Consider the following 24,327-nt stretch of genomic DNA (forward strand, 5'->3'; position numbering starts at 1 on the left):
CTCTCTGTGGGAAGGGTCTGAGGAGCAGCAGTAGAAGAGAAGGCTATGGGTCTGGACCAAGACAGAGAAAACAAACTTCAGTAACTACAAGGAAGACGTGTGTGTGTGTATACAGTTCAACTAACAATGTACATGTTTGCCATGGGGAAACACAAAAAAGGACATAAAACGTTTGGCAATGGGCTGAACACAATGGCATGTAAGTTCATTTGAACCAAAAGTGCACATTAGGCCTCATCAATGTGATTTGTCAGAATGCTTAAAGGGGAATTCCCTCAAAAACTCATTTGGAGTGTTTCGATGTGAAATGGTTTATTTCATGTAATACATTTCTGAGAGGTAGCTTTCTGAGACAAACTTTTCAGACAGATTGTACACAAATTTTGAAAAATGGTGGAAGTCCCCTTTAATGTAAATACCAGATTGGTATTAAAGCTTGATTACTTTGAAATTCCACTAGAGTGAACATACCCTCACACCAGTGAGTGGGGGGTTAAATATACAATGCAGAGACAATGCATGCCAATAATTCTGTTTTAAGAAATCTTTTTATTAAGATCATTATATCATTACTCAAAATGAATAATTGTACACAAACAATTGATTTTACAAAAAAGTGAAAAGTATAGAGGGAGCATGAAGAGTCAACATTCAACTGGAATGTTTCCGAAACAACAAATCCTGCCATTAGGTACCCTTCATGTACGCCAGTCGGAATACTGCATATTAAGGCTTGTGCAATGAGATGTCCACACAATGCTTCTGAACTCTTCCCTGGCTTCAGCCACATTCATAATGTATACATGCTAATATATGCCAAAATTGTGCGTGTTTGGCTTTTTTCCAATTTTCTCCTCAATGGACTCCTCCAGTCACAAGATATCACCAGGGCTGGGAGGATGAAGGCCAGCACAGGCTTCCTCTGAGTGAAGCCAGCCACCACATCTTTCTGAAATGCCAGTAATGCAACATTACAGGACAGCTGAACATGCTCAGAGGAGAGTGCTAACCACCAGCTCTGTTATTTCAGATACAAATGCCTGTGCTGGCTAGCATCGCAGGGGGTGAGGGGGATCACTGTGGATGGAATTGGCAATATCCTGATGACAGGGCCAACACTTGGACAGTTGTACCATTTGGCAGCCCAAATTTCACTCTTATATGGTTTAGGCAGCATGAATCTCAGATTATAAATAGAATGTTAGTTTGCTACATGACAAACATTTGCTTGTTATGATTTTTAGGGTTGTACATAGCCAACATTTACACTGCTTAATGCAGTCCACTTATTACAGACCTATGACTTTATGGCAGAGCTGTTCTTTAAGACCATTAAAATTGACAAGCAACCCTACTGAACCTAATTTGACTGGGTATGTAAGTACTAAAATACTGAAGGCCAGTTATTCTCTAAGGTTCATACGTAAGTCCAGTTTGTAACTACACTAAAAAGATCAGGAAAACATTTCTAATTAAATTACTAACCACCTTGAATGATTTGTTAATCAATTAAAATGCAATTTCTAATTTTCTCACACCAGACTTACCATATTAAAATAGCCCTTTTGACTGAGCAGTGGTTAATAGTATTATTATTTCTCTCATCAATCAGTGACAGCTGCCAAACTTGCACACCTGGAAAGTGTAACAGTTCTGAACGAAGCTAAATCCGAATGTAGCAGGGGATAACAAGTAATGTGTGATGACAGAACCCCATCCTTCTAAAAGCAGATCAATGAACACAAATATCAGTTCCAGTCAAATGAAGTGCATCAGAAGTAAATGTTCCACAGCTTTCTCACTGTACCTTTCCAATTCATAGCCCAAAAATGAAGGCTCCCAGCAATATAAGACTCATTTACCACCCAACATATGGCACTCTATACTCCTCCTGGGTACACTTTATTTACAGTCATTAATGACTTCCAAGACTTCAACAGTTTCATTTGGCACTGGATTCAGTGGAAACGGATGCCTCAGAGGAAGCAGCATCTGCTTTAGCAACATCCTCTGAAAGAAAAAAAAAAAAAATCAGCATTAAATTTGATTAATAAACACTCTAGTTGCAATTCTCTGCATTTCCTTTTAACAACACTGGGGGATGAGATGTTTAGCTTGAGCTCCTTTGTCATGGTAATCATTTAGAAAGACAAGCACACCTGAAAGAGAGGCATTTTGTCCTCTTTTACATTAAAACAGTTTGTTTTGTTATTAAATCTCAAATACTAAAGTGATGTTTTACAGCAAAAACATGGGATCTAACGATAAAAATAAGGCAAGGCTACTTCATACTGCAAGTGGAAAAATCAGTTCCCAAGAAATGTTTATCTATTTTCAGCTGTGCTGAAAAAATAGTCTGCTGTTGTACAATGGGAAGAAGCAAGTTAAAAGGAAAGTCTCAAAGGTTTTAGTGCTTAAATAATGGGAGATACACTGTTAGAGAGACTATTCTATCATACAATTCATTTTTATTTTTTCGATACATACCATAGCCAGGGTGCCGTTAATTAAATTTGAATACTGATAATTTAAAGCACCTATTCATATTTCTTAAACACCTTTGACCTTATGGCTTTGCTTGGTGTCAGACACCAATCAACAACCTTCAACCAATTAAAAACTGGCTGTGAGGTGAGAAAGTATCTCTAATAACAACCCCTTAATATACATTTCCAAAAAAGTGATGGAAACAAAATGCACGTGAAGCAAACAATTGAGCCATGTAAGATAATTTACTGTGAAGTACTAGATTTCTAACAAACAGTAATTCACCCACCCCTGTCCTTCTTTTCCTGGGTTTCCTCTGCTGCAGTCTTATCAGCCCTGAAGAAGATGCGTGCACTGCTCAGAGAGAAGTACAGCAGCTCGAACTCCTGCCAGCAAACAAAAGGCATAAGTGTCAGCAAAGCAATGAAATCCCTCAAAACCATCTTTTCATCAACCCCCTTCTAAAAGGGAGAGACAGAGCAAGGCTGCAAAAGCTCACAGTACCTGCAGATAGACATCTAGTCTCTTCTGAGTTAAGTTCATGGTCTGCATGAGTTTCTCATCTTGGCTGGTGGCTTGAACATTCTGCTCTTTCACCACTGCATTCATCTCTTTCATGTATTTCTCACGGACTGCCTGGAACCAGTGCAGCGAATCAAACTCTTGATACTGGTCCAGCAGCTTCAGAATGTAGGCAACACCTTAAAGGAAAACAAGGCAAAAAAAAGATGTTCATCAGACAAGAACAAACAAATCCCACAAGCTTTGATGCAGGAGATGTGTGTGCAATAGTATACTGATAATTTATGTTAGAAATATATATATATTTTATCCTTACCCATGGCAAAGCCATCATCTGTGAACGCAGCACCATTTTTGTTCTTTTTGTTCAGCTTCTCCTTGCAACTGATGGAGTGCTCCACGAAATTCACCGTCTGGAATTTAGGAGAGTGGGAGAGTGAGTCAGGAATATTTGAACATATATTAAAACATTAAAATGTGGGGGGTGGGGGGTAACGAGACATTCTTGAAGCAGAAATGACAACCAGCAGAGAAAAACAATCAAGATGGCCGTTTACCAAAGGAGGAACGATCATGTAGAAGTTCCTCAAGTGCATGTTCTTCACACTGCGAAACTCTGGGGCAAACACACCCACGAGCATTTTGAAGTACTCAGTCCCCTCTGCAGAGTTACTGGTCAGGTCACTGAGGACAGAGTCTAGGAGGCTGAAATGAAAAACATGTTTGTTTACTTGGTGCTTTTCCACCCTCCACTGAAATTTCATTTTTCTGAGGTCTCAGGTAAAGAAGTCCAAGTCAAGCTTAAGTTTTCAATGCAACAATATTAAAATTAGGCATGGCAGAAGTAGAGATAATGTGCTTCAGTACCTGGCTGCTTTCTGGGTCTCCTCAGAGAGACCCTCCTCCTTCACCAACTCCTCAAAGTTTACAATGTCCTCAAGGTCAGGAACAAACCTGAAACCATAAGGAAATAATTGCCAGGGTCCACATTATGAGAGTAAAAATGTGGATTTGGGGTTAGTCTATGCCAGGACTGCCCAAAGAGGCAGAAGTGCAAAGCTGGGCCATGAGGTTAGATTTGGCCCATCAGGAAGCTGCCTTAACCCCACCACCTCAACCAATCAAAAATGTTCTTGTACAATACACAATTAATAAAATGAAAACAAAATGCATACATTTACATGGTTTATTTTACTTTTAAATACATAGGCTTATTTCAAAACTTGAAAAAAAAAAAAATTAAAAACAATTTTTAATCTACCAATGTTCTGTTACATTTTGGCGCCTTAAGACAACAGTTTGGGCAGCCCTGGTCCAAGCCTTATCAGACAGTTTTGCAAAAGCATCGTTTCTGACTGGTACACAGAAAGACTCATTTGCAGCTGCCTTTGCACGATGCTCTTTGCAGCTAGCGTCTCACCTTCTGATTCTACTTACTCTTCTGTTTTACCCATCAACTGTGTAGTATCAAGTAGAAGGAATATTATTATTAAATATTGTTTTATCCCTCACTTAAATAATGTTACTAAGGTTGCATTCTATCATCTGACTAATACTGCCAAAGTTAGAGATTTTCTGTTCCAGAGTGATGCAAAGAAACTTGTCCATCAATTCGTCAAAAGACAGAAAAGGAAGAATTTATTATTGCAATGACCTTCTTACTGGGCTTCATAAGAAATCAATACATTCTCTCCAACTTGTACAAAATGCAGCAGCAAGAATTCAAACAAAAACAAAAACAGCTCATATCAACCCTGTTTTTAAAAAATCTGCACTGGCTGCCTGTATCTTTTAGGATGTTTTTTATAGCCCTAAATGGCCTTGCACCTGTGTACCTGTCTGTCACTTGATGTTCTAACATGATCCTAGATTCCATAGGATCAGGGTCTTATGAGCTGTGCTTCCATTGGCTTCCGCAAACACATTTATGTAACCTAAGCTGTCTATAAAAAAAAACTATTTGCATTAAATAAACAATGTATAAAGATACAGATGAGATATTTGATCTGTTTGTGCACTGAATTGCCATATTCAATTGTTAACTCTTTCAGTGTTATGTTAAAATTAAATATTTTAGAGGAATATGTGTTTCCCATGTAGTCTTTAAGTAACTGCTACTGGTGTGCAGAGCTCAGAATGTGCGTCCATACCTACCTAATAGCACTACTGCAGCAGTGCAGACCTCCAGAGCGGATCATTCGTACATACCCCATCGCATTACCTAAGGAAAAGAAGAGATACAAGATCAAATAGCTGACACGCATGCCAAATCTCATCATAACCTAATATGTAAAATATAAGAACAGTGTGGAAACAAAAAAGTCTTACCAATCTGGCTGATGAGTTGTCTGAACTGGTCCAAGTAGCTCTGACCATCTGGAGTGATTCCTAGTTTCCTAATTCCCCGGTTGAACTTTTCTGCTCTCTCAAAGGGGTACTATAAATGTTCAAAGCCCCAAGGAGCAAAAAAAAAACAACAACAAAGCACACTTAGACATATAGAATACCTTGTCTAATTCTTCACAAAAAGCTTATCCGGCAGCTAGATTCCTACCTTCTGATCGGACTGGTCTTTGGTTTCCCTGAAGAAACGGATGTCCTTGATGAGCCTGGACTTGATGTGCTCATCATACATAAACTGGCTGAAGATGTAAAACTTCTTCCGGAGGAACTGATAAGTGAAGTTTACCTGAACAGAAATTTATGCAAATAAAATGCATGTATGTTATGAGTATGTTGTCCAGAAGGGTGTCAGCAAAGACACCTGCACTTTACTCAGGACTTTTAATATAAATCAGTCAAAAAAATAAGCATGAAAATAAGAAAATCTTGCTTGATCATCTGCCCATCATTTTCAGACAGTTTACACACAGTAGTGTTCATGATGCCAGTTCCATGGGTGCGTATAGAGTTCGCAATGTGCCGAATATTGATGGTATTCAAGTGCTTGTTGTTGCTGGTCTTCTCAATGAAGATCTACAAAAATAAAGCAGCTGATTAAGTGCTACTTACACACAAATACTAATAAGAAACATAAACAATGGGAACTAATGGTTTTAAAAACTAGACTTACCTGGTTGTTCAGATTGTAAAGGTAACGTGAGACAAAAACATGGATGTTTCTCATGATCTCCAACACATCCAGTCCCTAAGAAATATCAACGTGACTAAATCAAATATAATTCACCACAATATTTCATGTGGTAATAATATGAAGTATGCATATTTCTAAGTATTTCTAAGAACAGGACTGAAAACCTGTTCTAGAGTCTGGCTGGGGAGATGGGCCTCAGTCATGACCAGACCGTAGCGCTGAGTTGCCAGGTTCCTCATCTCACTGTATGTGGCCCAGTCATGAAGAGCCACTGTGGTCAGGTTGTAAAATGTTTTGTCCAGGTAGTGAGTTACATAGGCTGCACAAAGAACAATCATCATTTGTTACATTATACAGAAGAATGAACGTAAGCACATGTTATTTCTTATCTGAGCATTCTTAGGTTAAAACGTATCAACATGAAATGCAGATTATCATATTCAAAACAACTTGGCAGATTACTTGCAGTATTTTGTCAACACAGTTGTGGTCCACAATTCTGGATGTTATAACTTCTGAACTCATTATACAGCCTGCTTGCTTTTGAGTCATTATTTTAATATAAATAGACCTCAGTTAAAAGTACCTTTGATGTCAATGAAGCGATTGAAGAAGCGAATAGGTTTGAGGGAAAAAAAGTGTGCCAGGTCCTTCAGGCCTACTTTGAATGGGTTCCTGTCATCCAGCTTGAGGTGCGTGTGCACAGAGAGCCGCAGATCCTTCTCTATCTCTTTACACAGTTTGTCCAACAAATGCTGACAAAAGGAAAAGACTGTTCAGAGATTTTGTGCTCAAATGCATGTACCACCTCCATCAGCGTAAACCTGGGCTGTCATAACTCTTCAGACTCTTCAACCAAATTACTTGAGGAAACCTCAATCAAAATTTTCCCTTGAGAATTAATGATAATTACATGGAGATTTGCACGACGATAACAAATATTTGAAGTTCTCCTTTTGGAGTTCTCTTTTTAACAGCTTCCTGGTTTATATTTTTTTGGGAATCTTTAAGAGGCTCCACAAGATTTATTTTACAGTTAAGTCCATTTTCATTGGCTTCAATTCAATTTGACTACTCAATTTATCATTATAATAACCAGTATGTTAAGCAATTACAACAACAATAGATAGTGACAGCATTTGTATTGGGAACCTACATTAGAACTACTCTTTTTTATTTTAATCCATTTTAAGCCCCATAACAGCTCTCTCACTCTTCGATCCTCACCTCGTTGAAGACATCTATAATCTCTTTGTCGTAGCACTCCAGCAGCTGCTCACAGGACTCCATGTGTTTGGCGTGTAACATGGTGGGTACGCTGTCTCTGAGAGCACTGAACATATACTGGAGGAAACAAGGAGGAGTCATCGAAAAACAAATTATTGACTGGACAGTTAGAAGAAAAAGCACTATTACAGGAAGCAGCACTCAGTAGAAGATGAGAGTGCTGATTTGGATATAAGCTTTTATAGCTTAACTACTTCACCTTTAGCTATTTCTGAATACTAACGAAGATCAAAAGACTTACATGAATCCTTGCCGCATCCACAGCATTCTCATACACATCATCCAGGTAAATGGGAAAGATTGCACGGTGCCAGTAGAGAAAGCTGCAGTCACATTGAACTTTGACCCTAAGGAGAGGAGATGTACCTGCTTAGCCTTTAGGGTTAAAAGTCTAAATATCAATTGCTATTCTTTTTTTTTCTTTTTTCTTTTTATTGAGGAATAAAAGCAAAACAGACATATCCAGTAGTTCCACACATTCAAAAGCTTCCTCATTTTTTTTATTATTTTCCACAAAAAGATGTACTCTCACACAGAAACACAAAAAAAGACAAATTATAACTAGAAATTGCATAATCATGATGACAGAAATTAATTGCTATTCTTATCCAAATGATGAGAAAATTGATATTTATACACCATTATTTTAACATATACACTGGGTCTCACCTCTCTCTTAATTCACTGATCAGGTCCAGCTTCTTAAGGACAAGTTGTAAAGGAAGAAGCTCCTCATCCTTGAAGGTTTTCTGTGAAACATAAAAATATAGAATATTTGAAAGCAGATAACTGCATTAGCTTTTCAGTGAAAGCTTTTTACTTGTTCCTCCATATTTAGCCTTCTTAGACTCTCAGTAGCAGCTTGAGGACCAGTATGTGTCTCCTCTATCCAAAGGAAGCCTACCACTGCTGCTTTTGAACTACTAGTTATAGGAAGCCAATGCAAAGTGTTCAGGCCTCATGATCATGCAGTGTCCTGTTCAACTAATACATCAAAAAAAGAGATCAGGGAGATCTTAAAATCCTGATATGTACAGTAACTTGCTTCCTTCAAGATTAATATGATCATTTTTGTGTATATAAGTAGCATTAAAACAGCACATTAAAAATAAATCTTCATTAAAAAGGCTTTTGCCCTTATGCAAACCACAGAGTTCTAGAGCACTCCATACTGAAGCATCCTGTACTCTTACCATCTGAGTGCCCACACTGAGCGCTAGAGACAACACCAGTCTTCTTTCTCTGGTGCTCGGCCCATTCAGAATGTTCTCAGCCAGAACTAGGGCTGAGAGCACATCCAGTCTCTGCTCACTGTACTTCTTATCAGAGATCACTCTTTTCTACAGGAAAACAAAGAGCTACCGTATTAATTTTTTGTGTACACATATAAGGCAGATGAATGAACAATGTGGTACAAACACAGAAGACACATATAAAATATTTAAGTGTGTGTGTATCATTAATGTATACAATGAAATAATCATCACTGTATCTCTATGCTAATTAATGCTTACTTTCTCCAGAGGAAGACACCAAAGAGAAAAGACTTTACCTTAGCTGTAGAAATAGAGGTCAGAGCCTGTGACTGCAGCTGCTGAGTGATGTGCGACACAGAGTCTGCCACTACTAGAGAACGCCGGTGAAATGTGTGCTGTACTGCCTTAAAAAAATAAAATAAAATTAGATTTTCTTATAAATGAAGAGACAACTTAGAGATTTAACAAAAAGGGACCAGTTAATTGAAAGCATATCAGCACTAAAATAGCACAGAAGAAATGTTTACCTTCAGTAGCTCCACCAGACGACACAAGGCCTTCACAGAAGTCTTGGTCATGGGCCTCTGCATGGACATGTACAGGTTCATGGTGGTTTTTATGATGGTGCTGATGCTGTAGGCATATAGGATTCCCTTGAGGAAAAGCACAGTGTCTTTAGAAGCTCCATTCTGACATGTTATAATATATTGAAAATTAGTCATCACTATGAAAATCTCATACACAGGACCTTTTTGGACCTTTGTTAATCCTTTATTTATTATATATTAATATATATTAATATAATTATATATTAATTCTTTCAGAATGATAGCACAATTGAGGGAACTGGTGTTCCACCATCTCTGGACAAACTTGAAGTGCTGATGCCAATGATTCGTGCATCTTGAGCTGAATCAGGTGTGCTGGAGCAGGAAAACATTAAATTGTACAGTGATACTTCCCAACTCCAGCTTTGGCCAGGAAATAGTGTCTAATGTTGAGGCATGGGACATAAAGCAGTTCAAAAAAGGTACATTTCTACTGCGGCTGTAAGTCAGTGGTTCAATTATAGCTGCGTCCTGTCCCCTTTATTAGATAGAATCCAGATTTTCTAAATAGATGGTCTTTTTACCTGCACAAATACATTGCACCTGTTGCTCAGGTCTTCTGAAAGTTTGTCAGTCCTCTGCTCTTTAGATAAGATAGCTTCCATCTTCATCATCCACGAGCTCACAAACACATAGTAAGACTGTACATCCCTGGAGAAAAAGGAGACACGGTCTCAGACTGACAACAGAGGCATGTCGATGATTGTAAAAGAAGGTTTCACCTCACTTGAAAACAGGTCACAGTTTCCTTGGTGCAAACTCATTACATTACATTACATGTATTTAAATTAAATTTGTTGTAGTAAAAAAAAAACTCACTTGGTTAATGTTTGTGCCTTTTGTTGTAAGAAGGTATCTCTGCTGGTTCGAATGGCCTGGAGACTCTTTTTATCCATCATTTTGGCTGCTGCTGGCACTTTGTTAATTAAAAAGGTGTCAGAAAACCAGATTATGTTGGCAGTGAGTGTCACTGCAGGGACCTTGAAGAGAAAGGCAAGAGTTTTAAGTATATTCAATTGCTGCTGTTATGCACAGAGTCCGTAATGTTAGTCTGAAGATTTTATTTCAAGACAAACATTTGTATGTTTAAAACCAATGTGGCAAAAGGAAGAAGCCTCTGGATGGGCAAAATGATACATGAAGACAGTGTTAAATGACAGGCTGACAAACCTTTTTACACACATCCAAAAGAGCCTTATAGAGCTTCTTGTCAACAGTTCGAAAGATGTGGAAATGGAGGACAAAGAGGCCACAGACCCCTGCATATTTATCCCTTTGGTCAATCTCTGCAGGCTCCCCTGAGAACAGAAAAAACAGAAATGATATTAGAGCCTGGGGATACATCACAAGTGACTGATTTCTTGCAAAATATACTTATTTGTCATTTGTTTAATAGAACACTACTTATTTAAAACAATATCATTGGTATTATTCATTATTTGATTACTTAAAATAAGCAACTACAAACCAAGTTTTGATTCCACATTGGCAAAAATAGTGCGAATGTTTTGGGCAAACTCCTCAGCAAAGGCACTGTTTTTAGAGACCGATACACCTTCTGCTGGATTATCAAATCTCTGATCAACACAAGCCTACCAGGAACAGAAAAACATATGTACATCATTACACACAATACATACCAGCCCCCCAATATACCTCCACACTGGTGTACATGTTCTGGTTCTAGCTGGTAGTAGTAGTTCAAATAGGTTTAAGAAGTAGTTTTAGTAGGTTTTATTTGAATTCTTTGAGCTACGGAGAAAGATGATTAAACAACCAATGAGATTTGCAGATTTATTGGCTATGTTTTAGACTGCCTAGGCCTGAACCAACACCAGGAAGTATGGGAGAGATTAACATGAAATCAGACAAAAGCTTAGCGATTCTCTCCGCCTAAAGAGAATTAAAGCCCTGTAATCTGAAGCTGAGTCTTGTGACCTTCAGCTCCATAAATGGCCTACACACATTACAATTCTCCAACATGCCAGTGCCTTACTCTGATGTGTTCCCCTATTTGTGTTCCCTAGACATGCTCTCCCAATTGATGTTAAAGAATGTCTTCCTTTGTGTCTTGTTCAGTTAAAAGTCTGGTATGTATAAGTCACCCTGTTTGGGAAACTATGATCATTTATGATGAGTATATTATGTTGGGGTATTTTTTATCTATTATTTAAGGACCTCACAATGTATTCTTAGTTTAAGCCTCTGTAACATCACTGACATTATTTAGACACCAGTGAACAAAGCATACTTGCCCAAAACTCCAAAATTACAAGAAAATCCATCATACTAACCTGAAAGATCATGCTGTCTAGCAGCTGGCCTTCCAGCTTCAGTAAAAGCTTCTCAAATGGTTTCAGTTTCTCTTCCGGAATAGCAAATTTAGAAGGGTTATGGTGGACAGATTTGAGTAATCTACAAAGTCAAAACAAAGTTTATTCTCATATGTACATATTTCCACAAAAAGACATTTTGCAACAATACTAATAGTCCATCTGGTTGGTATACCAGACATGATGGCATAGCAAGACTGGTACTGCAGAAATTGACAACATATAGACAGGCCAACCAAAATATGTACATATGGATGGTCACATCTGCTTAAATGCTTTTATTATAATCAAATCAAATTCTAGCAAATACTTACCCTGATACAATTTCTAGCTTCTATGCCCTACTCACCTTTTGTACATCTTCCAGTGGTCTCTCAGTGTGGCATGGTTTTCCATAATTTCATCCAGGGTGATCAGAACCACCAACAGTTCACCCAGGTGCTCATACACAGTCTGTTCAAACCACACCAATCAATACAGCACACAATGAATCACATTAAGTGCTCCAAATGAACAAAGCTCATAAAATTAATAAAATTAAATGAAGAAAAAAAAAAAAGACCTGAAAATGTACTCCACTTGACTCGATGATTTTTGTAGCACCTCTAAAATAAAGGATTTAGAATTAATGAGGGACTTCCATTAAAAATGGAGGAGAACAGACTAATAATAAATAAATAAATAAATAAATGTTACAGTACTGAAGACCTCACTTGTTGCTGTTGTACAGTGCAGCCAGCTGGTGAACCACATTTACCACAACTTCAAAGCAACGTGACACAAAGCAAGATAGCTCCTGTGCAATCACAGAAAGACAAAGAGAGAAAGAGAGAGAAAGAGAGAGAAAGTGAGAGAGAGAGAGAGAGAGAGAGAGAGAGAGAGAGAGAGAGAGAGAGAGAGAGAGAGAGAGAGAGAGAGAGAGAGAGAGAGAGAGAGAGAGAGAGAAAGAGAGAGGTCAGGGCAGCGCAGCTTTTACTCAGTCATTACAATAACTCAGTGGAAGGCTGGCTGGTTTAGCAAGTCAACATGCTATCTAACATGATGTAAGATGCACTAGGGCACAAAAATCTATGTACCTGCAGGAAGGAGATGAAACGTCCCATTTGAACCTGGCACTCGCCCTCCACCACACTCGTGTCTGACACTGCCATTTGAGAAAGAAAGAAAAAAAAAACTAAACAAAAAAACCTAAACATTCAGAAGGGTTCAACCAGGACAGCATTCAAGAATGAGAAAGATGGACCTCAGTGAATGACATACTACGTGCCACTATGTTAACAACCTCTTTGTTGATATGCTATTTTGAACAGTAATATGATGTTTGTAAGCAATAACAAAATCAGGACTTGGTTTCGGGGGTGCCTGGGGGTTATGGAAGGGGATGCCCTCCACACGGTCAATATAAATGACAAACAACAACAACAACAACAACAACAACAAAAAAAACACCCTCTTGTAATTCTTTTCAATTTGAGATTTACACAGATTTGCATCTGATGTAAAGGTGGGCAGTGTGTTGAAATGTATCACTATCATGATAAATTATGTCACATTATGTCACAATATACAATATCCATTGTCAGCTGCAGTTGATAGCCGATCTAATACCATGACATTGAAATAAATTAGATTACTGGTGTTTAGACAACCTACTTCATGGCATAAGCTGGAATATCTGAGAAGGCTTAGTATGCTTAAAAAACATAAGTATTTCATAAATTGATAAGTATTTTTCCACTTTCCCTTGATTTTTGTTTACAATTCAACAACAATTCAACAAAGTGACATTTCAACTGTAAGTGAGGATAAGAGTGAATAAAGTGATTACCTCCTTCACCATAGTACAGCAAACCATTGTAGAACTTTGTCTCAGCCTAAATATGGGAGAATATCATTTTATCAAAGCATTTATAATACAAAAACACTGACAAAGAACTATTGTTTCTTCAGCTTCTAAAATGCAGAATGTTACCAGATGTCATGTCACAGCAATACTGTGCAATTTATTTGACTAATACAGCACAACACACTGCCACATACCTCATATTTCAGCTTCTTAACTTCACTGCAGAGAGCTGCATACACTGTAATGACCTTATTAAGGACCTAAGTAAACAGAAACAGCACATAACATCATTCATTTTCAAACATTGTTCTGTGACATGAAATCAATTACAGCCAATAAATCAGCCTATTAGGTGATACAGGTGATGCATGTGAATACACAATTTTATTCTCCTGCAAAGTTACAATTTTGGAGACATTCTGTTATGACAGCAATAATATATCCATCGCTACATCGCTTAATATAATTTAAAGGGGAATTTTTTTTAATGGAATCACTTTTATCCTCAAATAAAAATGTGTAGCACACAAGAAGTCCAGCATACATTTCAATATAGGTTTATGCCCCTTTGGACATTCAGTTCAAAGCAATCTTAAATAAACTGTGTCCTACCTTGTTTTCTGTTTTAATTAACTCCAAAAGTGAGGACTGTTCATAAGGAAGAAGCTGTAATGAGACAAAACAAAAGTAACAGGATAAATCCTGAGTCTCTGAAAGCAGGTAGAGAAAACCTTATGAGCTTTAAGAACTGGTCAAATGATAGTCAAATGATTGAGGACCTTCAAAGCTATTGGATCCAGAGTGAAATCCCAAACATCTCCTATGGAGTCATCGAGGGCTTCCTCAATAGCTTTGAGCTGAGATGTATATTCCTCCAAGAACTTCCCATAGTTTTTCAGCTGCACTTCAGTGTGAATTTCTGGAACATGACAGGGTCAAGCACCATAACTCAGCAACAAATATCAACAGCACAACCATTACTATTTACTGCTTAAAAGTGATTTAACCACCAGCAGTCATAAAATCATCTCTCCATCCTCACATTCCCTCCACGGTTTCCTGCTGCAGCAGCAGTAGTGTAGAAGATCTCTTTCCTGTCAGTTATGGTCCTAATATTTAACATATTAACCGTTAAAGGGGACGCCACAGATTCTTCAAAATTACAGCATAATAAAATGATCAACATGTTAACAAAACCATTCAGAGTAGTTTGGTGTGAAATGCTCCACTCTAGAGAAACTGATCAAGTCAGAACTGTTCACAGAGGTGGTGACAGGAGACAGATGTCCAGAGGAGGATGGGTCACCCTTTGTGAGCCTTGGTTCCTCCCAAGGTTTCTTCCTCAGCTCTGAGGGAATTTTCCCTTGCCACTGTCGCTCCTGGCTTGCTCACCTAGGGGTTTTTGCATGCATACTAAAACTTTGTCTTTACTGTAATTCTGTGAAGCTGCTTTGTGACAACATCAATTGTAAAAAGCACTATACAAATAAATTTGATCTGATTCATCAGACCAAAGGACGCTTTTCCACTTCACTTCAGCACGTTTTAAATGAGCTCAGGCCCCAAGAAGGTGGCAGCATTACTGGGTCCTGTTTATATATGGTTTCTTCTCTGAGTTTTAGAGTTTTAACTTGCATTTGTGGACGCAGTGACTGATCGTTTTCACAGACAGTGATACTTCAGAAGTGTTTCTGAGCCCATGCAGTGATTTACACTAGAGAATAATTTTTTAATGCAGTGCTGCCTGAGGGCCCAAAGAACATGGCCAGCAAATACTGCTTTTTTGGCCTTGTCCCTTGCATACATAAACATGAATCTTGATATTATGTTCTGTAGATGATGACAAGCAAAATTTCTTTGCTATTTTATACTGAGAAAAGTTATTCTTGAATTTTTGCTTGTGCAGTCTTTCACAGAGTGGTGATCACCTCCTCATCTTTATTTCTGAAAGACTCAGCCTCTCTGAGATGCTCTTTTCATACCCAATCATGTTACTGTTGCCAATTAACCACGAGGTGTTTTTTGGAATGTGTTTTTGGCATCAAATTCAAAATAGGCATGTATTTTGAAAAAAAAAAAAAAATGTTTTAACTGAGAAATTTTATGTTGTATTTGTACTATTTTCAATGAAATATAGGGTTTAAATGATTTTCACATTATTGCATTTTGTTTTTATTTATATTTTGTACAGCGTCCCAACTTGGGATTGGGGTTGTACATGAAATGGTTATGAATATCCTGCCTAATGTCTGAGTTTTGTGATACAATTTTGGTCAAAACCAAAAATCAACTTATGTTAATCCATTCATGGTGGAGGGACACATGAAGGGTCTTCTAAAACAAAATGGTCCCCAAAGAAAACTGACCATTATTTTATCATCAGCAGCGTTACATATAAAGAGGACACATGTAGGTTCACTAGTGGTTTTGGATAGTAAATAAATTGGCTATATTTGCACTGCAGGCATCTGGACTTCTGGTTCCTATCACCACCACTGTAAAGAAATGTGAATTGTTATATGTCTCTGCAAATTAACCATTTTACACCTAACAACTCTGAACGTTTAACCACAAGTTACACAGAACTTCAGAAAAATCAGTGGAATTCCCCTTCAGATGGATTGTGGGATTACACTAACGTTATGGCGATTCACTGCAACATCTTTAAGAACAACTGGCTATTTGTAACTTAATTTTGGACTTTATTTATACTGCATTTGAATGTAATCCAGAAAAATGTTTTGTTTGGGTTTACAAACGATCAAAATGAATTGAAAAATGATGAAATGTAATCTAAGCGTTTTATTGTCAAAGTAATATACACATAACTGTAAGGTGCAAAGATTAAACATTTATTTTGCCACTTCCTCGAATATGTGGATTATTATTTAATATCTTGTCTTACTTATCTCCTTTATTTTGTCGATATTTTCTCTGTATAACTATTTATATGCTCCGTTAACTTTTTCAGTTTTATTTGCTTATTTGTTTATTTATTTTAACTTTCCCCTGGCTGTACCGTATTTGTGCTAAGACTTCATTTAAAAACATCACTGGATTGTACATCGCTGGGTCGATAAATTAGGCTATTTTGTCAGAAAGCAACCAGTGTTTACAGCCTGGCTCCTAAATCAGCAGATCACGAGACGCTAACTTGAGCCACAGTGATGACAGCTAGCTGGCTAGCTAGCTACCTCTGACACTAATGAAAACAACATGTCTGTTGACACTTTATATTAGGGCTCTAGAGGCTGACTATTCATTTTGAAATTACAGCTTGGCGAATGAGTCTGATCATCTGACCAAAATCACAACGACAAATTTACTTACACAGCTAGCCTGTTAGCCTGCTAGCTAGCTAACTCAACAGACGTGTTCTTGCTATTTTAGCTCCAGCAAAATGAAACCAAGACACAACAGCTCTTACTCTGAGATCCGTCATCAAAGCGATCAAACTCCCAGTCGGCTGACAACGACTCCACTGCCATCCTGCGTACTAGCCCGGGCAGCTTAGCTAGCAGACCGAGCAGACAGCTGCCATCCGCAGCTTACAGACAGCGAACGACAGTGAACGGGGAACTGAGCTGAGCTGAACGGCACTGCCCCCGGCTCCCCCAGCGCCCCCGGCTCCCTCGACTCTCTGCTGGTCCCATGATTTGCTGAACAGCATGAATTTCCGGTGTGGAGCTCGCAGGGATTTTTTAGAGTAAAAGCTCACGACGATGGGAGATGACTTACTTTTCAAAACAATGTTTAGGTGCTTTATAACAGTGAAGTTAGGACAGCTAATGCTGGTCAGATTTGATAAGGATGAACAGTTTTGATTTACTGAAGAGAGAGGATCTCATCCTGCTTTGTGAAATAACCAGAAGGGTATTTCATAAAGTTGGATTTTTCAGCATAGTTAGATAAGTTGAAGGGGAACTCCACCAATTTTCAAAATTTCTACATGATTTAGCGGTTTAGATGTAAACAAACCCATTGAAAGTGGTTCGGTGTGAAATGCTGGAGAAACGTATTCGTATTATTCGTATATATTAAACGTATAATTTGGGTGTTGATGTCAACTCCGAGTGAACAAGTCTTGCTCAGTTGTAAGTCAGATTCTTATCTGCTGTGCCAACTCCAGATGAGGTCTGATGAACGGAATCAGCATCGAGGTCTTTCCTGCACTGTCTTGTTGGTCAGCAGCAGGCTGATGCAGTAACGTGAGGCTTAGAGACTCGGAGTGGACAGAGACTTGCCGTCATTCCATTGAAGTTTTGCTGTTGCTGCTTTGCCTTCAGGTAAGTCATTGTCTTTTTTGTTTAAATACCGAGTTCCACAAATAATTTACACAGGTTAATGAACTGGGCTGTGTAGTGGTGTGCACTAGATTTTTACATTAGGTTTCTATGTACTGATACACAGTTATGCATTGGACTTGAAGAAAGTCAGTATAGGCTACATCTGGTGTATTTAGTAGGCCTACTTGATGAATAAAACATTCTCTAAAGCAAAGAAATTATGCAGATGTCTTATACCCTATATGTCAGTGGTAAAGACAAAGACCATGGATTCATTTGGTGATCCTAATCAACATGTGAGAAAACCAACATCAGCTGATTTAGGGGCTAGAAATGTTGAATGTCAGATATTTCTTCTCTTTGGGGTGGAAGATCTGATAGATCCTCAGGTGTAACCCAGAGTGTGAGTAGCAACATAGAGAAAGAACACTCAGAGTCAGACCCACTGCTTCCTAATGGCCGTCTGTGGTCATCAATGGCCTCTGAAATTGTTCCACTGCAATGTGAGGAACAACGGGCAGTCGATGGACCAGCAATGCATAATGAATCAGTCTGTGCCACAGTGCTTCAGAGCCTGGTTCCATTCCACCTGGCAGTAGTGCAGGTAAGCAGTCTATGGGGGAAATGGAGGAAAGATACACACTGGAAGATAGCACTATGTCAGTCAGTGAGATCTCTCTGTGTGGGCGACACAGCACTGGGACGTATTTCAGACAGTAACAGATTTTCATCCTGGTGCCAGCATTGCTTGGCCTGAAAGGGAACCTGGAGATGATGCTGGCATTAAGACTTTCTACAGCGCTGAGAACATGACTAACTAATGCATAACTAATGCAATTCAGCTTCATTCTCATCTATTATTCAGTCTGGTATATATTGTTTGTACATACTTTTAAATCTGAACTTAAATAACCAATATTTTCTCTGTTTACTAACATATTTCTTTTAAATCTGTTTCTGGTGACTCACTAAGGGTTTGTGGTATGTCACATATTAATTATATTCTTTGTCTTCTGTCACATGGTCGTGGTTTCAGTGTGAAACCTTGCACTATGCTGTGAAAAAATAACACTTGTGTTATCAGGTTTAAAGGGACAATCGTGGACTGGAGGTTAGGGAACTGGCCCTGTGATCGGAAGGTTGCCGGTTTGATCCCCAGTGCTGACAGTCCATGACTGAGGTGTCCTTGAGCAAGACACCTAACCCCCAATTGCTCCCTGGGTGCTGTGGATAGGGCTGCCCACCGCTCCAGGCAGTTGTGCTCACTGCCTCCTGGTGTGTGTGTATTCACTAGTGTGTATGTGGTGTTTTACTTCACGGATGTGTTAAATGCGGAGGTGGAAGTTCCCCATTTGTGGGATTAAAAAAGTATCACTTAAAGATCCAGGAGTTATATGCTTTTTCACCTCAATGGACCCTCTGCGGAATGAGCAGTATTAAAGAGGCATGAGGTTTGTAGTTATATTTTGTTACACTATATGAATATGGAGGACCAAATTACTCACAATGAAGGGAAATACATAAACAATTATCATTAAATGATTTTATTTTATTTTTGGTATACAAAATAAATACATGTGTATAAATATACATCAGTTATAATTGTAATAATTTTATTAAAATCTCATAAAAGCACTAAATAGATTTCATAATAAGAGTTCTCCCACATGTTATTTTTCATAGTAAAAGGACTTTTCCCCCCCACAAAACATCCCAACACATATTATTAAGCTGGGTTAGAATGAAATTGTGGACAACCTACTGGTCCTTAAAGACTGTTGAGAAACACTGTGCTATTATTTACGTATGTGCTCTTTGAATAATGCAGTCTCACCTCTGCATTATGCCTCTCAGGTTCAGGCTACTGTGCTGGGCTTCCTTGCTGTTCTGGCAGCTTCAGCTTGGATGGGCTCATGATGAGACGCTTGTAATAAACTATGCAGCACTGTTATGCTGCAGCAGTGTTGTGACATCGTTCACAGCGTCATTGTTGCAAAGTAAGAATACAATATTTGAATGGAATAAGGAGCAGCATCATGTAATCCACTCTTACGTCAGGTCTGAAAAAGATCAGATCTGTTTCTGTCCATCCTTCCACTGTAAGAAGACAACTCAACACGGAGTCTGATGGGATGTGTAGCTGTCAAGAAGTCAAAGAAGTAGATACTCAGAAAAATAAATAGACAAAAAAAGAGTTAATTTCCTTTTCAATTAAAGAAGCTGCTGGTGTTTGGAGGAGTGGAAAGATACAAAGTTTTACAAAGTTTTACACTCTAAGTACTAGTCTGTACTATCTGTATGTTTAATTGTTTAAATGTAATTTCCTGGTAAATATATGCACCCTGGCAGGATCAGTAAGTTTGGGTACCAGTCATGAGATTTGGCCTGTGCAGATGACACAGGACTTGTGATCCTTGTGCATGCAAACCAATTTACCATATGGTTACAGTAGAACTATTATACATGAGCTGTGTAGTCTGTCATGTTTAATGCAATAATATGCTGACTATCTGTACATTTGGTACAGTGGCCACTTACCTCAATGTTGTCCGTTTCCCACAGGCATCATTATGGTAGGAGTAATTATTGTCTCAAAGAGAGCAGGCATCAACCTTGATAACATAGCAATACCAATTGCAGCCAGCTTTGGTGACCTCATCACTCTGGGTTCTTCGAATTTGTTGGTAAGAGAAAAAAGGAAGAAAGAGGTGTAGGGCTGGGCGTCAATATTCAACACTTTTATGGCATCAACCACATTGCTTCCATATTGTCAAGCTAAAATTTTGTTTAATCCAATACCTATAGTAGTTTATCTTATTAGTGTTGGGGAGCCAATGAGAATGCTTGTTCCAAAATCTAGACTGTTGATTGGTCGTCTAAAATACATTCAGAGAGTGCTAGGCACCATGCTGTGACTGGAACTTTGGAATTTTCTAACTTATTTGAGAAAAGAATGTGTGACATAACTATACTTTCTGTAAATATGTTTTTGTTTTACTGTAGCTATAGAAATATAATGTCCTTATATATGATGTTTTAGTATTTAAAAGAAGGCATGCTGAAAAGTATTGTTCAGGAATTGGTATTGAAGTTAGGTATTGGTGCTGTTATTGGTATTGAATCTTTTTTTAAACAATACTCATCCCTAAACTGGTGTTCATTCAAATCATTTTTTGATAGCTTTACTTTTTATAGTAGACATGTAAATGAGTTTTTTGAAACTTAAATCAGTACTTTTCTTGAAATTGTGTATTCATTCTCTTCCTTTCTCTTTCTCCACAGAGCCCTCCCCCTGTATTTTTATATGGTGCGTGTTCTCTTTCTGTGTCTGACGCCAGTTTGGGTAATAATTTCTTTACGTCACCCAGAGAGCCGCAGGCTGCTGTACTGCAGCTGCAAGCCCATAATCACAGCCATGGTCACCAGTAGGTCAGTGGATACTGACTGTGATATTACCCTTAGAAACCTGATGAGATCAATTCACCTTGTTTCTCGTAGTGGTCATAGTTTTATACAATATGGTGTACATTTCCAATGTTATCAAATAAATTGTATGAGTACACTCAAATATGTCATTCAGCCTTTACACCTTTAGTTAGGATGTGACATTACCCAAGAGAAAAACTTATTTGATTGTCTTATTTTATGTAGGACTTCAGAATCCAGAAGAAATGCAATCATATCACATCATCATAGTGCAGGGTTTTAGAGGGATTTTGACTATTTGCCACTTTTTTATAATAAATAAAACATTTCCAGTCGATTTATACATTATATTTCAATATTGGACATGTACACTGTTTTAAGGCATACAGATCTAAACAGTCAGGGTTCCCTTAAATATGGAATAATGTAAACACTTGTCCTTCTGTATGTCTTCAGCCTGGGAGGACTCATTTTGGACAGAGCCATGACTGATCCAAACCTAATGGGAGTAGTCCTTTACATACCTATTATTAATGGTTATTGAAGATATTAGAATTTAAACCAGTCAGTGTTTTGATTCTCCATTATTGGTGGGAATAAAAACTATGTAATTGAATTGCATTGTCCTTTTTACAAGGCAGTGATTTTTTTTTTTTTACCTGATTTTTGAAGAGATTTTTGTATGAGTGTGACTAGAATTCAGCACCTTCAATGTTAATGCTCTTTATTATAAATTTTAAACCTGATAACAACTCACTTTACTAGCAGTTACTTTTCTTTAGTTCTCATAATGAACTGCAGTAGGGACCAAAAGTCAGATCATTAGTGAAAATGCATTTTTTCTAATTTAATGAAACAGTTTCCATTACAAAGTATATTATCAGCAGGACAATCTGAGTGAACAGTAGAAATTTTTAAATGTTTACATCAATTTCAGAATTTTCAGAAGTGTTTGTCCCATTTTTTTAATGACAGTGTGCACTCAAGCTCTAAGTAACTAACAGTGACATAAGTCTATGATGAGTAGAGCAAATCTTCCTCAGACTGTAAGGGAAGGAATAAGACTAAAAAAGATCTGAACTCGTGCAGAAGCCTTACCATGGTTAATATCATAGATTTGCTTACATGGAAATATAGAATCCAGATGTGACCAGGAAGGTGCTCTGTGTTCCATAAACTTGTCATAACTTTGTTTCGAATATTTCAAAAGTTTAAATATTTCAAAAGATTAAATAAAAACATTCCTATATTTTCAGTGTGGTCTTTTGGACTGCACTGTGTAGTATCAGCAGACTGTAGGGGCAAATGTCACAGTGAACTGTGAACCTTTTATTTTCTCTCTTTGTCATCAAGTAATGCTTCCTTGGCACACAGATGGCCAAACAGCAATTGTCCGAATACTTATGGTCTCCTGAAAAGGGAATGTTATACACACTGTTAGAAATAAATGTACCAGGTAGGTACATGATTCATTCATCAAGATACAAACAATATAAGTGTACCCTCAAAGGTACAGCAGTGGTTTTAAGGTCCAATGGTGTACCTTACATGAGTTTTTCCTAGTGGAAAAGTAGATGTTTGTACCTTTTCATTACCAAATGTTTCAAATCAGAGCATTAAAATAAAAAGCCTGGAGACGAGACGGGGTGTGTGGAATCAAAACAACTTAGAACATATAATTTCAATGGATTCTGGTACAGTTATGTTCCTTGACTAAAGGTACTAAGATGGACCCTTGAGGGTACCACCACAGTGACAAGAGGGGTACTGCCCCAGTGACCGTGTCGGACCTTTTTTCTGAGAGTGCATCAAAAGGATCACAATTCATATTTATTTCTGTAATATAGATAGTCATTGTTTAATTTTAAATCCTGTTGTCTGCTTACTGGTTGAGCTGTTTTATGAGTGTTTTTAGAGATCTTTTACGTTTCTTTGGCATCTACATTTGAAAATCATGAAACATTGCATGGTTCATGTTTAAGGTGTTGGCGGTAACCTGGTGCCCCTTCAATCCAGTCACATAGCTACGTACCTTCATTTTTACTGTTCCTTGGGGGAACTGCCTGAGCACACCAAAGGCTGTTACTGTCTGTCCTGCACATTTTATGGCAAAGGTAGAAAATATCTCTATTTTTATTATACTTAAAATAAATTAATATTTGTAGGAGACAGCAGTATTTAAAGTGTTCAGATATTATTTTAAAGGTATTTTTGATCCTGTAAAGTAAATATGAACACATGGTGGTGACTGTTGATCAGTCTTTGTCTTATTAACCATACAGTGCAGTATATTTTCTATATTTGAATGTCTCTGCGTTTTTGTTCTGAAACTATATTTATTAAAGTACAGTTCTAAATGAAGTCGTCATTAAACATTTACCTCACTTTTAAAATGCAGACATGTCATGTCAGGTAATCCAGGCTGATCTAGAACTAGCTACAGAGCATGCACTCCTAAAGCTTGAGGTCAGGAGCTTTGACTGTCTTTGCCTTGTGCTGCATGATGATATGTTTCTGCACACTTGTGGGCCTGGTCCTCTGTACAATCATTTGTTGGACTTGTATTATTTTTCAGTTACTCTCATTGTACTTGATTCTGTGCAGATAGTGATTTAATAGTGCTTCAGCAGTTTCTGCTTTAGTGATGTAGAGTATGTGTGTGTGTGTTATGTTTTTCTTCATTATCATGGCAAATTACATAACAATACGCTTTTCTGAGAATATCATGGGTAGTATCAGTACAATAGTCAGTGTATAGTAACTTCATAACCAGCATAAGGAAAAACTGCCAATTGGATGTCAGCTCATTATATTGTACGTCCATTTCTAGTTTTAATCCAGTGTTCCTCAATCCTGGTCCTGGAGTACAACATGCTCTGCACATTCTTCAGAGGATGTAGACATCCCAAAACATCTGAATGCAACTACTCAGCTCATTAACAACCCTTTGCTGAGTTGTAGGGGGATGTTAAAGCAGGGAAAGCAGTAAGCACATGCAGGATAGGGAGTACTACAAGACTAGGGATGGGAAACACTACTTTAATCCTTTTTTTTTTTTTATTCATTACAAACTAGTTTGTTTTTGAACAAAATGATTATTTGTACTCAGTTTTATAGGCTTTTTAAAATGCATTTTGTCTTCTACTTTTTCACAAACAACATAAAAGCTAATTTTTGTAATA

At 37.9% G+C, this 24,327-nt stretch overlaps 1 protein-coding gene and 1 long non-coding RNA gene across 2 annotated transcripts; one reads left to right on the forward strand and one right to left on the reverse strand.

Moving 5' to 3' along the window:
* Positions 1-529: 529 nt before the first annotated feature.
* Positions 530-16,921, reverse strand: washc4 (WASH complex subunit 4). The gene is made up of 33 exons (XM_017713687.2): positions 16,861-16,921; positions 14,213-14,352; positions 14,046-14,099; positions 13,628-13,693; positions 13,416-13,461; positions 12,664-12,731; positions 12,301-12,383; positions 12,150-12,192; positions 11,937-12,040; positions 11,549-11,669; positions 10,723-10,846; positions 10,425-10,552; positions 10,074-10,234; positions 9,779-9,905; positions 9,174-9,299; positions 8,943-9,050; positions 8,584-8,730; positions 8,060-8,139; positions 7,632-7,737; positions 7,331-7,447; positions 6,690-6,858; positions 6,268-6,422; positions 6,083-6,157; positions 5,881-5,985; positions 5,564-5,698; positions 5,338-5,446; positions 5,164-5,230; positions 3,877-3,963; positions 3,567-3,714; positions 3,326-3,422; positions 2,992-3,188; positions 2,777-2,873; positions 530-2,010 (listed from the first exon to the last, which is right to left on the reverse strand). The coding sequence occupies exons 1-33, from the start codon at positions 16,919-16,921 to the stop codon at positions 1,943-1,945; spliced, it is 3,519 nt and encodes a 1,172-aa protein (XP_017569176.1). The 3' UTR covers positions 530-1,942.
* A 166-nt stretch (positions 16,922-17,087) lies between these two features.
* Positions 17,088-21,676, forward strand: LOC108436931. The gene is made up of 3 exons (XR_001858565.2): positions 17,088-17,719; positions 20,282-20,403; positions 21,002-21,676. It is a non-coding gene; the product is annotated as an uncharacterized LOC108436931 (long non-coding RNA).
* The last annotated feature ends 2,651 nt before the right edge of the window (positions 21,677-24,327 follow it).

Source organism: Pygocentrus nattereri, chromosome 11, assembly GCF_015220715.1.
Source record: "Pygocentrus nattereri isolate fPygNat1 chromosome 11, fPygNat1.pri, whole genome shotgun sequence".
NCBI lineage: Eukaryota > Metazoa > Chordata > Actinopteri > Characiformes > Serrasalmidae > Pygocentrus > Pygocentrus nattereri.